The sequence below is a fragment of the Pteropus alecto genome, unplaced genomic scaffold (genome assembly GCF_000325575.1).
Source record: "Pteropus alecto unplaced genomic scaffold, ASM32557v1 scaffold25, whole genome shotgun sequence".
Lineage (NCBI taxonomy): Eukaryota > Metazoa > Chordata > Mammalia > Chiroptera > Pteropodidae > Pteropus > Pteropus alecto.
Window position 1 is genome coordinate 19,666,961 of NW_006441955.1, and position 14,360 is coordinate 19,681,320.

Here is a 14,360-nt window from a genome sequence, read left to right on the forward strand (position 1 = left end):
TACTACTGATCAGTTTTAGGTTTTAAAGATTTTGCAACCACTGTTCCTTTTTCTTTATCTTCAAATCATATTTTGTCAAGAAAGTTCATGTCAGAGCTTGATGGCCAGATGTTATTTGAATCCTATTGTATTTTTGAGCCAAATCATATGAAGTCTCAAAGGCATGATATTCACAAATTATTTCTTCACCATGAATGACAAATATGCACATATAAATTCGGTTGGCTATGATTCACCTTGGAGGAAAAAGAGATCCATTATCTCCTTATTCTTCTCAGGAAGCTTTTAATCATTGTCTCTTAGGTAGATTTTTTTTTTAAAGAAAGCTATGAAACAATAATTTTTACTCTATAGAGAAGATTTGAGTCTATGTCATTGATTTTATTAATTAGGAGAGGCTAAGCTATGGTAACAAATAGACCCAAATATGCAGTGAGTCAACAAAAAAGGTTAATTCTCACTAACTTGATAGTCCATAATGTTCATATCAGTGAAAGGTTAGGAGTGAATGAAGTAAGTGAGTAGAGGTAGAGACATTCTTTTTTATATAATTACTCAGGGGCTCAAGGTAACAGTAACTTTGTTCTTTCCAACATGTAGGTTTCAAGGTCACCCTGGGGCTTACTGCCTGTTAGCTAAGAAGTGAAACAAGCATGCAAGTGTGCATGGGACATTTTTGCAAGCCATGCTTGGAAGTGGCTCAATCATTTCTGCTTATGTTTTTTTTGACTGGAACTCAGTCACAGTGCGCAAACTAACTCTTAGACTATACACACTGTGATCTAAGCAGATAAAATAAGAAGATAAAAATAGATTTCAATAAACAATTTAAAATCTCTAGCACTTTGGGTAGTTCTATCAGGACACTGGACTCTTAGATTTATGCACCTTGACTCCTAAAGAATTCACAAGTCATAAGATTCATCTATTTCCTGTTGTGCAGAACAGCTCATGAGAGGCTTTAGCAAAGACTGCATCTGCACATAAATTACATTGAGCTTCAAAGTCCTTTTGACATCCACGGAGAAAAATTGGAGGGTTTGCATAACCAATATGCTCACAAATATGAAACAGCATTAACAAATGTAGCATTTATGAACTTCAGCTAATTACTGATATACTTACTTTATTTAATAATGTAAATGTACATGAGCTAGTTGCACTAAATGCAGAAACATTCTCAAACTCTGTTCTAGGATACAGAATGCTGATTTGTTTAGATTAGGTAAAATTATAATTGATTGCAGAAAAAAATTAATATGCATTAAGCTAACATGTCTCATTATTAAAAATTAGAAATTATATACAAATTCTTAATTTTAACTCTGAAATAACTGGGGAGTGGATATAAAGTATAAATTGCCACCAAACTATACGTTTTTGATAAACTGAATAGACTAGGACCTCATGGCAATAAGAGTAGAGTAGTGAATCTTTTTGTTTTATCTTATTCGTTTTTGTTTTTGTTTTTCCCCAGTTAAAAACAAGCTTTATTGGATATTGCTTTTAGGAGATAATTTCATTGTATGTGGTTTTATCAATATTAATATCAATATTAATATTAGTATATGGTTTTATTATCAACATTTCAGAGAGAATTTTATACTTTTTTTCTCAGTTGAATTTTCAAACCACATGCACATTTATTTGGAGTTTAGGGGTATTAACATATGGTTTTATAAAAAATGAGATTATATCACAGAAGTAAGTTAAATTTAAAAGGACTTGTCAAATAAATTCTTCTAGAATGTAAACTCTTATTAATTAGACAGAACTAAAGATGTCATTTCCAGATGCCTAATTATTTATTGTTTTATATCTCGATTATTATTGGACACATACAGAAACTGGAAACATTTTATGGAAAAAATCTTAGTGATCCTATAGTTACAACATCTTTTTTCCTATGTAATTATCATCGTCTCTAGATAAATACCATTTGAATGAATGTTATTTGGTAAAATTGTTATGCATAGGGAAAAATGGATTCTGAATGCAGATTAATTTGTCTCTGAACCCCATTTTATCTTCTAACTAAACTTACCTTAGAGAAATGGCTTTTACCCCATTAAGGCTCGATTGCCTATATGTTAAATTAAAATATTTTTTCTAAACTATCGAAAGTCTAATGAGGACAATATATGAGTAGATTACAGCATATCCTGGTATATAGTGGGTTCTCAATAAATATCATTCATTTAGTGAATACTATATCAGTTCTAAAAGTGTTGTGTGAGGATGCCTCATGGTTTTTGACATCCTTTAAGAGAGCTATTTATTTTTAAACCTATTTTCGTACTAAGTTGCTATTTGAATTTTCACTCTCTCACATGTACAGTTACTTAGATGCTACTAGATGTGTGAAGACCTCATTGCTCTGACTGACAAATGTAATCTGCTTTTGTGTTTATTTTATATATTTTTTTAGTTTTAATTTCAAATATCAGAATACATACTCTATCTTTGTGTTTTTAATTTTAATTTTTAATTTTAAGTATGGAAAACATGTAGAGAGATAATCTATACAATCAAAAACTCTTTGAGGATCTCAATAATTTTTAGGATTGCAAAAGGGTTGTGAGGCCAACAATTTGAGAACAACTATGCTATAATCTGAAACACAAGGTCCTACAGGTACAGTGATGCACCCAATAGTGAACACTGAGTGTGAATGAATGTTTCCTTAGCCTGGAGTGTGTGACCTGATGGCTATAAGAGCAGAGTAGAGAATCTTAAATGCAAAACAAACAGAGTATTCTATATAAAACTTTATCATTTTTTATTTTACCTACAAAACCCATAACTATTTAATGTTCCTAGAACAGTGGGATTTTTTTTTTTTTGGTGGGGAGGGTTGTTTGTATTTATTTTTTTTTTCCACTGAGGTTAACTTTACTATGCAGCAGCAAGCAGTCAGGCTGTATGACGCTGCCACTTCAGTATGTTCACTACGAAACAAAAGCTCTTATTTTAGACAATATGTGAACAAAACCTATTTTGAGTGCAGCATCATTTCCAAGGATTATTATTGTGATTGTTTTATCTATTCACTTAGAATTCTAATTTTCTCGGTTCTCCACTTGATTTCAGCGTCAGTGATTCTGATAGCTAGCACCTGGTTATTCTGGTTATTGAAATCTTTCCTTCATTACACACAACAATCCTGCCCTGTTACTCTTCAGACTATTCTATCTTTCTGAAAGTCTCTGAAGTTTATACAGTTTACTGAAAATAATTAAATTCCATTTTCGATTTTTATCGAGGCCGGCTGGTATAATTTAATAGCCTCAGACCCAGAATCCGGATTTCAGGATTCCATTCTGAGTACTTCTGTAAACTCTATAATCTAATTGCCAAAGCTATCAAAACCCAAATGTAAATGTCCATAAGATAAAGGAATTTGGGTGATTTTACAATCATTATTAACTATAGAAATCCATATGTGTTTTTTATTCAATCATTCATTCATTCAACAGACATTTATCAGCAGGCACTGTGCTAGGTATTGGGAGTAATAATAATATGCTCTAAGCCTTTTCATTTATTGTTATTGAATCCTCATACTCCTCATTTAATAGTTGGAAAAAAAACCGACACACACAAAGCTTAAAAATTTGACCAAGCTCTTATAGTATTAAGTGGCAGAGCTAGGATTCGAAGCCAGAGTGACCACCTCCAGAGCCTGTCTTTGTAACCATTGTACTACATTGCCTGAAGCACAAAGGTATGAGGAGTCTCCCTTCTGAAAGGGCTCACAGACCACAGAGGAAAGCAGACATGTAAACAAAAAGGGCAATGTGACTGACGAATGCTACTTATTTATGCTTACATTATAGAAAGTCATTTGCCTTGTGATATTCTGTTGTCTTACATATATTATGACACTTAACTCTCTGAATAAATTTTCAAGGTGGACAGAATTATCTCCATTTTTTATCTAAGAAACTGAGCCCCTGAGAAGTTCACTAATTTTCTGGATACTCCACAGCTAAATAAGTGACTGAGCCGAGAACAGAAATTCTGTCAGTTTCCAAATTCTGTTTTGTTATCCTGTGTCACACTCCATTGCATAAATGGCATTCTTACTTTGAAATTCTCTGAAATTTATTTCTCCATTGTTGTACTATTTTTTTTTATGAAATTAAAATTTTAAAGTAAAATAAAAAGTTTGCCCAAATTTGCCAACAATGCACAAGAGAACAGAATTATCAACCTTAATGATGTCTTATAGAATTCACAAAGAAGAATTAGATTAGCTAGAATCACTGGACACTGAAGTCAAACAATTGCTTAAACCTTTGCTTCTTGCCTCCTGGGAACTGAATGCATGCAATGTCTGAAAACTCAGACTTTTACATCAGAGAACCACATCAGAAGCTCAGAATTATTGGACACCATAGAGATGCTTTTCTCACTTAACAAATAGTTGAATTAATACCCAGATGTTTACGTTCTTTGTCTAATGTTGTAAAAATAGTTAAGTAACTGAGTTAAAAATAGAATTCTGCCTTTCTGTCTCATACTCATTATCCAGTAATCTCCAAACATAAATGCTTATTATTGTCACCTAGCAAATTTTCAAAAAAGGTTTTACCCATTTGTTCATAAGTAAAGATTGAATACACTGAGTAATTCAGTATAAGGAATCTGTGTATTAAAATTTTTCTAAGATGACTAAATAAAATTTATTGCTAATTCTCATTATATACAGGTTTTTCAAAAATTGGCATAGTATTAACATATATGTGAGTAGAAATAAGGGGAAGAGAAAGGAGAAAAAACTTAATGAGAAAGAGTACTACTAATGGGCAAGAAAGAGAGAATGAATACAAAAATGAAAGAAGGAATGTATGAGGACAGGCAAAGCAAGCTTAGATGTGCAAAGGAAGTTTCCTCACAGTTGGTTCCCTTTTGTTCCAAATTTATCTACCACAGTTCTTTTACATACTGCCTTTGTTTATTCCATTTCTATCATACTTTTCCCCTAATCACTCCGCCTTCACTCCTTTCACACACATGCATATATGCACACAAAACATACAAAAATGTTCATTATTAGACATAAGAATACTTGAAAATTCCTGTGAAGTTTAATCTTAATAATATGGAAAAGACCTACAAAGATTAATTCAGTGTTGCTCCCATTCTATGAATAGCCTTTAAGTGTTCAGTTGAAAAGAATTCAATTCCATAAATTACCTTCTTGATATACATGCTCACTGAGGAAATATGCTGATAAAGTTGGACTAAGATAAATACAGATTTGTAAACTGTGTGTGTCAGGTTTGAACTTTCAAGATCGGTTTAAAGAATATATTAATAAGGAGCCACCTTCAAGTTTTCAGTTTCACATTTTGACATCTTACTAGAGCATGAATCTACATGAGTATGCCATCAGAGAAGTGCACATGTAAGTGTGCATCTATATATTTGTTATTTATTTCCTAATTTCACTCCTTTTCTTCAGTTTGTCATGGAATTATTTTCAACTTAGAGCATTTCACCTTATTGAAGATTGCTTTCTTACTGTTAACTGATGGTCACACTCTATTATATCTATCTATCTATCTATCTATCGATCATCTATCAGTTATCTATCTAAATTTAAATATATATAGATTATATATATAGATATAGATGATATAGATATAGATATACAGAGATAAAGGACAACCTAGAAAGAACTATAAACAAAACAAAATGAACAGACTCAACCAGCCAAAAGTTTTGCTTATATATTTAAGCAAGGGAATTGTTTCATCTTCCACTTAAAAAAAAAAAAAAAGAGGAACAATAAAAAATATGCACATATGGTTAGTGCAGATGCATTTTGATTTTCCATGAACAAAAGGGTGAAAATTACTCATAGACCTTTAACACCAAAACACCTTTTAAATCTAAATGAAAGTATGGAAGAATACATTTAAGTTAAATTGGGTAGCAGACTCATTAAGTAAAAATAGCCTTGGCACACTAGTCATTAATTGAAGTATATGTCTAAGATTTAAACAAAGGGTCAATTATGTCTCCCTCAATAGAAGAAATCATGTATTCCTTAACTGCATGTTTAACAACAGTTTTACTTCAACTCAGGGATTATACAAACCATAGAATTAAGTCTCAACATTTTATACATGAAAGTTCCAAGGTGAAAAGAAAAAGTTTAATTCTTAGATTTTTATGTTGTTCTATTGAGGAGAAATGTTTTATTTTAAAATATATTTTCTGGGTAATTATCCATATGTTTCTAATACTCATTGTTCAATACCTGTAGGGATTTTCCTTCAAGTTTCTTCTCTTCACATCTTTTAGCTGGAGTTCTCAATATTATTATTTTTATCCTTTCCTTTGCCTTTGCCATGACAAAACAGAAATCTTCCAGGTGTATTCCATGAAGGGAGAAAATAAAAATATTTAAATACCTTTCTTTAATTTTCAGATGCATTTCTGAATAGTTCTAACATCTCAAAATTATTCTTTGTTTGAGAAGTGCTGGATCTATGTCTGCTTATGAAAATTTGTGAACTCCCATCTAATCTGACCTCCCTTTCTCTGAAGCATCTATCTTCCTTTCTGTTTACTTTTTGGTCTCTTCAAGCTCACTGTAACCTGACAGATCAAGGAGTGTCTTGTCCCCTAAGTTCTATGCGGCTAAGCAAATGCTGCTGCTTCTGTCTGGGAGACCACTCTTCCCCTTTCTATTTCCTTTTTAAAATAAAAATGTCTGTCAAATTCAATTTTGTCTTTCAGACACCATCAGGGTCAAGAACTCTTAGAAGATTTCTATGATACCCCAAGGCTGTGTTTGGTGCCTTTCTGATAGCCTTGCATAGCACCTTATGATTGGTTTATCAAAGCACTCGTCACATTGCATTATAACTATGTATTTCTTTTGTCTTTTTCTTTTCCCAGATGGTGAACTTGAAGACCAGTATCCCAGACCCTAAGACCTTGAAAGTCTCATGATAAACAATAGATAAGTAGGTAAATAAATACATATATAAATATAGATTTACTGAAGCGCTTCATTATTACTCTAGAAATGGCATATGAACTAGTACTTTATTTCAAAGACAAAGATATACATTTATGCCCTAATTTCTGTTAATTAGCTTATAAAGAAATATAAAACACAGAAGAGTAGCCTAAATTATAAGCAGATTGAAAAAAGAAGGTAAATGGAAAGTAAAAGTAGGGGAATAAAATGGAGCTAGAAATAAAACCTAAGGAGATAATTATGAATTCACATAACATTTTTCTTCTGGTTCCGTGACAGTATCTTTGCCCCATTTCAACTCTGAGTGTGGAGATTTTCTCTTTAAGAGATATTTATTTGTAATCTGCAATTTCTTCTAGTCTTAAATCTGATGTGCCTTGTCTAACTAGCCCAAGGTTTTGGAGAAAACTTTATGAATAGCCTAAGAAAACTGGTCATTTCCCTAGAAGCCTCCTCCTCTTCCCTCTCTCCAGAGGGAAGACTCTCATTTCAGGCTTTCATACAATTGTACTAAGTTATACTAATTGGTACATTCTATTCCACATGTTCAGAGCTAGTTATATTGAAAGATAAAGTGCACATTTGCATAAATAAATATGTATAAATGCAAAATAATGCACAAATATGAGCCTGTAATTTATTGTATAAAAACTTAGTTCACAGTGCACCCAAAAATATCTTTATTGTTTGACCATAGGAAGAATTACTCAATTCTATTTTACTGGAAATTGTGTGAGCAAAAGAATTTCTCATGCCAAATAAAATAATCAATATATAAATATGACTATCATGAGTGAAAACTGAAATAATTTCTTGACTTCTTTTTACCTTAATCTGGTTATTATATTTTTTTCTGGTTAATTAATACTTTCTGTTATTCATGTCTGTTTTGTTCTTGAAAATCAGAGAAGTAATTAAGTGTTTTAATCTCCCTAAACCTCAATTTTCTTATCTATAAAAAATAGAATTAGTGCTTCCCTTCTGAGAGCAAAAGCACTAACTAAATGTTAGGTCATCTTTAATGAATCCGCAATAAACCCATGAAAAATTTGGTTAAAAAATCATTTCAGAAGTAAATTAATCAACATATTATTTACTTATTGTCCTGGGAGAATAAAAAATGTAATTGTGGAGCAAACCTAATATCTCCTTCCTGTTCTGCCTAGTAAAATAATTCACTTAACAAATGCTAATCTTTTTAATAATTCATTCAATGATGTTTTGGGGGTGCTTCCTATGGACCAGATGCTTTCTCTATGATGGGAATATATCATTGTACAAAGTAAAGAAAAATCTATTACTGAATATAGCTTACATTTGAGAGTAAACACACATGCACACACACACATGGGGTGGGGTGGGGAGAGAGAGAGAGAGAGAGAGAGAGAGAGAGAGAGAGATTTTCTTCAATTGCCTATAGTGAACCAGACACTATGATAGGTGTTGTAATACATCATCTCATTTAATCCTTACTCAAACCCTGAAAATTATGTACAGAATTGGAAATTGAGACTCAGAAAGGTCAAGTGGTTTCCCAAAGTTTCGAAGCCCAGTAAATTTTAGAATGGGGGTTCAAATAAGTTATTTCTGACTATAAGGTCCACGTTTCCAAAAATGGTTACCCTTACTGGAAGAATAAATATCAAATAGAGAACAGCTTCTGTCACAAGATCAGAGCACCCTACCCTTTTTATTACTAGCATTCATTTTGAAAGGTTAGGTCTTGAAGGCTTTCTTGATTTCTAATATCTGGGATTCTGCTTCCCTAGAGAGGTCTACATTCGTGGATTAGTCTAAATTACTTGACATTTTCTAAATTTTCTAGATTCTAGATTTAGCTTCCAGTGTGTCAACTTTGCTGATTTTGTAGACTCTGGTCTCTCTTTTCCTAAACAGACCTTCAAAGATTGTTATTCCCAGTTCAAGTGAACCTGTGGGCTATCTGGAAATCATTCATTTTCTATTTTTTTTTAAATTAACAATAATAATTATGGAACTTATATTCTTAGGCTGCTTCTAGAGATGGAATACAAATGCAGATAAAACATAGAACCTGTCCAACTCTAATCCACTAGCTCCCTCTGGCTTACCTAATCAACTGGTCCACTTTATTCTTCTCTTGTTATATAAGTGTATGTGTAGTAATCTCTCAAGATCTGATTAAAACTGTCATGATTTCTTGTATTACTTTAGTTTGTCTTTCAAGTTGACAAGAAGTATATATGCCTACTTACATATATATGTGTTAGGTATGTGTATAAACATGTACATATAATAAAAAATTTATATAGATAAAGCAATTTATATATAATTTCATACATAAAAGAATGAAAGAAAATATAGATAAAGACAAAGAGAATAATCACAGATTATTTATAAAATCTGTAAATAACTCAAAATTGACTGATTTATTAAATTAACCTACTAGCCCAATCTATATAAAGTAAATTATACTAAATCATTTTACTAAATTGTTGTTCAATTAAGTTGAATAGAAATCTGCATAAAAGTGCTATAAGTAGGAAGTATGTGGCAAATACGATGTTGCTATTTATTGTATGCGTGTGTTTTATATATAGTGAATGTGGCAGACATATTAGATGAAGAGCAAAACATTAAGCATTTCTAACTTGTAGGAAACCTAAATTTCTTTTTCAAATTGACTTACCACATAACTAAATCTACCAGAGCTTATGAAAATTTATTACACTTCATCTTGAACCTCATTTGGGAAAAAGGACAGAGTTTCTCTTCAAATTATAATTCACAAAGCTATTGCAGTTTTATAAGCACAATCAATATTGATTAATAATGATGAAAAGGAGGACTGCCTTGGACCTGGCAGGAGTCTATCTTCAGGGAATCTTCGGGTTATCAGGGGATGCTCAGTTCTGTGCTGGTAACATAGACCACTGTGCTCAATTTTTGGCTTTGACAAACTAAAGTTTATTCAGGAGGCTTTGGCTAATTTCCTTGGAGAAATCAGCTCAGCAAAATCTATAGATAGAACTAAATTTTTGACTTTTAAAGAGTAAAATTCACAAAATTAACTTTTTAAACCTCTTCTTAACCAGGAACACACACACACACTTGCACACCTACACAATTTAGATATCATTGATATAAGTGTGACATAACTGTTCCAAACAAAGGCAAAATTCAGGTCTTGACCAGCAGTCCAACCAGATATCATCTCTTACACAAAATACTGATTCAAGAGATGTGAATGTAATTGATCAATCTGTATTAAATACAATTCCTCATGAAACATTTAGGGAAAGGTGAGTTATCATAGGTATAACTTGGGAAGGAGCAGAAGACAAAACTGATTGTTTAAAATCATTAAAAATTCTGTTGGGTCCATTTTTTAGTGTGAGCTATGTTAATATTATGTGTGTGTGCCACAACTTCAACTTAGGACTGTATTTTAAATGAAATTAATTTCTAAAAAGTTTTTCTCCATGCTGATTTAAAAAGAACCTCTTTAACTACTTTTTAAATTTTCCCCTTTTCCTTTCTATTTTCTTAAATTAAATTTGGTTAACAAAGTCTTCTGTTCTACCTATCGTTAGGTGTCTGAGACCCTATGAAAGCCACTGAAGGACACTTTTCAGCTGATGAAATGTCTCTAGGCTCTGTTTTAGACTTTTCTCCTCTCATTCTGTGTTGGAAAACAATTCCCCATGGGTCTCTTCTGTTTCTGCATGTCTTGTGAGCAGAGGCACTGACAGCTTTTGTTCCTGACTATCTTTTCAAGGATACTTGTATAGTGAACAGTCTTGAAAGACAGTAGGAGTAGTTCTCCCTATGGAGCAAAGGGCAGGTTTGTTTACAGTCCACTATGATAAAGATAATTTCTCCCTCTGCGGCAAAGGTCAGGTTTGCTTGCTGCCTTTATATATATATAAATATAAATCGAGTTTCCTAAGCTCAGGGAGCCTCAGCTATGACGTAAACCCACTGTGTGTGTAAGTGTCACCTAGCCCTCATCATATTGTTCCGTAGTAACTGGGGCTTGGGGAACTGATGCAAGAAAATGACAATACTCTGGCTACTGTTATTGGTATGGTAATAAACTGCCTTTGTCTTTGTGTTCTGCCAGCATCCATGAAACTGTGGCATATCCTTTACAGTTCTTGACATGTTGTTTCCCCAATTTCTGTCATTCTGTTTTATATAAGGATTCTCTTCTCCACTCAGATCCTACAGATGTGACTCATTCGCTGGTCATCTAAATCTTTAATTTCTGTTTCTCTCCAAATTTCTGCCTCCTTAGTTGACTTTTCTCAGTCTAAGGTGCCCACTTGTCCAGAAAAAAACTGAATCAGATTAAACGATAAGTGCCAATGAATTAAAGTCAGAGGGACAAGAAGGATAAAAAAGAAAGTGTGAATATAAAGAGAAGAGTAAATTATACATGGAGTATAGGCCCATGAGAATCCTTACAGCAGCAATATTTTCAATTCTATCCCTAGTGGTAGCAGTATTTTAGAGACCTACTTGATCTGAGGGTTTGAGAGTAGGCTGCCTTGCTCGGCTAGCTGCCTTCCTAATTTGACATTTGACTCTCCATTTTCATTTCTTTGTGCTCACTGGTAAAAATACTATTTCCTTAGCATTTCTATTTCTTACCTCCCTTCTTGACACTTTAACCAATAAAATCAGTAGTCTCATATTCAGATAAATATGGTTGGCGATAAAATGATCAGGATTTTTTATTTGTTTACTACCTCTAATTTCAGAGAGTTCCAGAAGAATAACAATAGTCCTCTGCAACACTAGTCCTGAGAATCGACAGCAACTTGTTATAAATGCAGATTTCCAGGCCATATGCCCCAAGGATTTTGATTCATTGGAGTTGATGTGGGACACAGAAATTTTCCATTTTTAACAAGTCTCTTGGGTGAATCTGCTAAAGTTTGTCCTCAGAGCATTATATGAGAAACTCTGCCCCAGAAGCTGCCTCTTGATCTGGTATTATGCACATTTGCTCAGTCTCACAGAGATAATTCAACCCCAAATGTATAGATTAGTCACTGACAAATGTTAGTTGATGGCAGTGATTTGCTCTGGCAGACACCTACCAGGAGTATTTCAATAGTTATTTTTGACCCATGAAACTGAAAGATTCATATTAATATATACAAAAAACTGCTTTGTTTTAGAATTTTGGGATATATTTGGAGTAATTTTTTTCTGATCTATCATGTAATACTATATATGCATTTTTAGCAATGGCCATCTATAGGAAGATGTATAAACGGAATGTAAACACTCTTGATAAAATACTATTAGCCTGAAAGAGCTTTATTAAAATAAGTTAAACAATATGACAAATTTTGAGAGGAAGAGTAGGGGATATTTTGGAAAAGTAAATGCCATTTCAGTCATTGCTATTGAGATCATAAGATATAAAGTAGGATGTTAATAAGCAAATGCCCTACATCAGTGTTTTGGGATGTATTTTTAAAAGGGTGTAACATAATAGCATTGATAGTTCTGCAGGTATCTCTTACTATTCTATCTTCCTAGTAATGAAATTTATGGGAAAATTCTTTATTTTCTCAAGATTTTTCAGAACAGCATTAAATAATCTAAATAATAGGAGCATCACAGTAACAGCCCTTCTCTTAGAGTACAGACCAGCACACCTTATTTCCATAAGTTTTGATTGTGAGTTTCTCACTTAAATCAAAATATACTCCCAGTAAACTTATGAGAATGAAGAAAACACCATGTGTCTACAGGGCTTTAGAGATAAGGATGCCAAAGTTTACAATGCCTGGGACTAGGACAATATTTAAAATATTTCCATCTGCACATTAAATTGAATTATTGTGCGGTTGTTTGGGACAATTGATGTCACATAAAACACTTTGACATATGCATATCTAACATATGTACATTTTCACTGTCAATAAGTGGCCTTTATCAATAGACCTCTTAAAAAACAGCAAAATAAATTTCAGACAGCATTTTTCAGATGGATTATCTTCTCTGAGATTATATTCATAAAAGGTGATGGGACTTACAGTTTACGACAATTTTTACTTTTTTCACATCTGGGAATGACACATCATTTTCTGCACTGCATTCATATTCTCCAGCCTGGTCCCTGGTAATTCCATAAATGTCCAAATATTGTCCATTTTCAAATGGTTTTGCTGCAAGAAAAAAAGTACAGCATGTTTAATTGTAGCTGCCTGAGGCTTCATTCAAGTAAAACAACAATCTCATGTTTTCCTATTAGATATTGCTGACAAAACAATTCCAAATGAAACTGAGGAATTATTAAAACCTTTATTCTCCTATGTTCAGAGGAAAAGTCAGAGAAAAAAAATAGAAACTGAACAAAGAATACTATAACAACTATTTCGCCAGAACAGGATATACATGTGTTCCTTTTAATTGATTGTGGTTTCCTAACCTCATCACACATCAAATAGAGTTCTGCACATTTCTGTAATTGAGTTCAACAACCTCCTACCAATGTAGATGAAATTCAGTAATATGACTTGGTATATATTGACTTTTATACACTGTAAGCTAGCAACTTGACACTTAACCTAACTAAATGTTACTTTTCTTTTGGGAAATCTCATACTCATTATCAAGATTTCAAGCCAGATGGCTTGATAAGAGTATAGAGATATATTGAACTATTGCAATGCTTCAGTTTCCAAAATTATTAATGTTTCCAAAAAAGGTACACGATATATACTATATATAATGCACCCAATAAACCTTGAAGAAAAAACTTTATGACTCTCAAACTAAAAGAAAGTGGTTGTAAAAACCAACTAAATTATCTTTATTTTTTAATTTCCAGAAAAAATATTCTCTTTGATTAAAAATAGAAGTAGATTAAATATAAAGACATAATCACAGATAAAAGAATATTTCCAGGTAAAAGCTCCTGAAACAATGGAATTTTCATTTATTTGAAAGCAAATACTTGTTAAACAGAAAAGATCCAGATTATCAGAGACATGGCAAAGGTAAAAGGGGTCTATGTGAATTTCTAGAGCGGGAATCCTTCTCCCTCCTTTAACAGATCTTGAAAAATCACACTTCAAGGCACACCAAAGATAACTGAAAAATAAAACAATGATTCCATTAAATTGTCCGTTTTTGAAATCAGCCTTATTTTTGTTTTTATCTTACTCTTTCACATAAGCAATTATGATAATGTAGAAGTTATAAAACTAGAAGAAAATTTTACTTTACGTGAATAAAAATAAATGAAATTTAATTATGGTGCTCCAAATCTAAAATCCATCTCAATTAATTTTTTTTCTTCCCTGTGGGCTCTGTTATCTAGGCCTATATCAGTTGTCACACTGCCCGTCTTCCAGATAACTAT

At 32.5% G+C, this 14,360-nt stretch overlaps 1 protein-coding gene across 1 annotated transcript in view; it reads right to left on the reverse strand.

The window, feature by feature from the left end:
• The window catches only part of NEGR1 (neuronal growth regulator 1), a 773,362-nt gene that overhangs the window by 250,087 nt on the left and 508,915 nt on the right, over positions 1-14,360 (reverse strand). Inside the window, exon 4 of the mRNA XM_006919323.1 lies at positions 13,030-13,161. Within this exon, the coding sequence (XP_006919385.1) occupies positions 13,030-13,161 (132 nt within the window). The remainder of the gene's footprint in view (positions 1-13,029; positions 13,162-14,360) is intronic.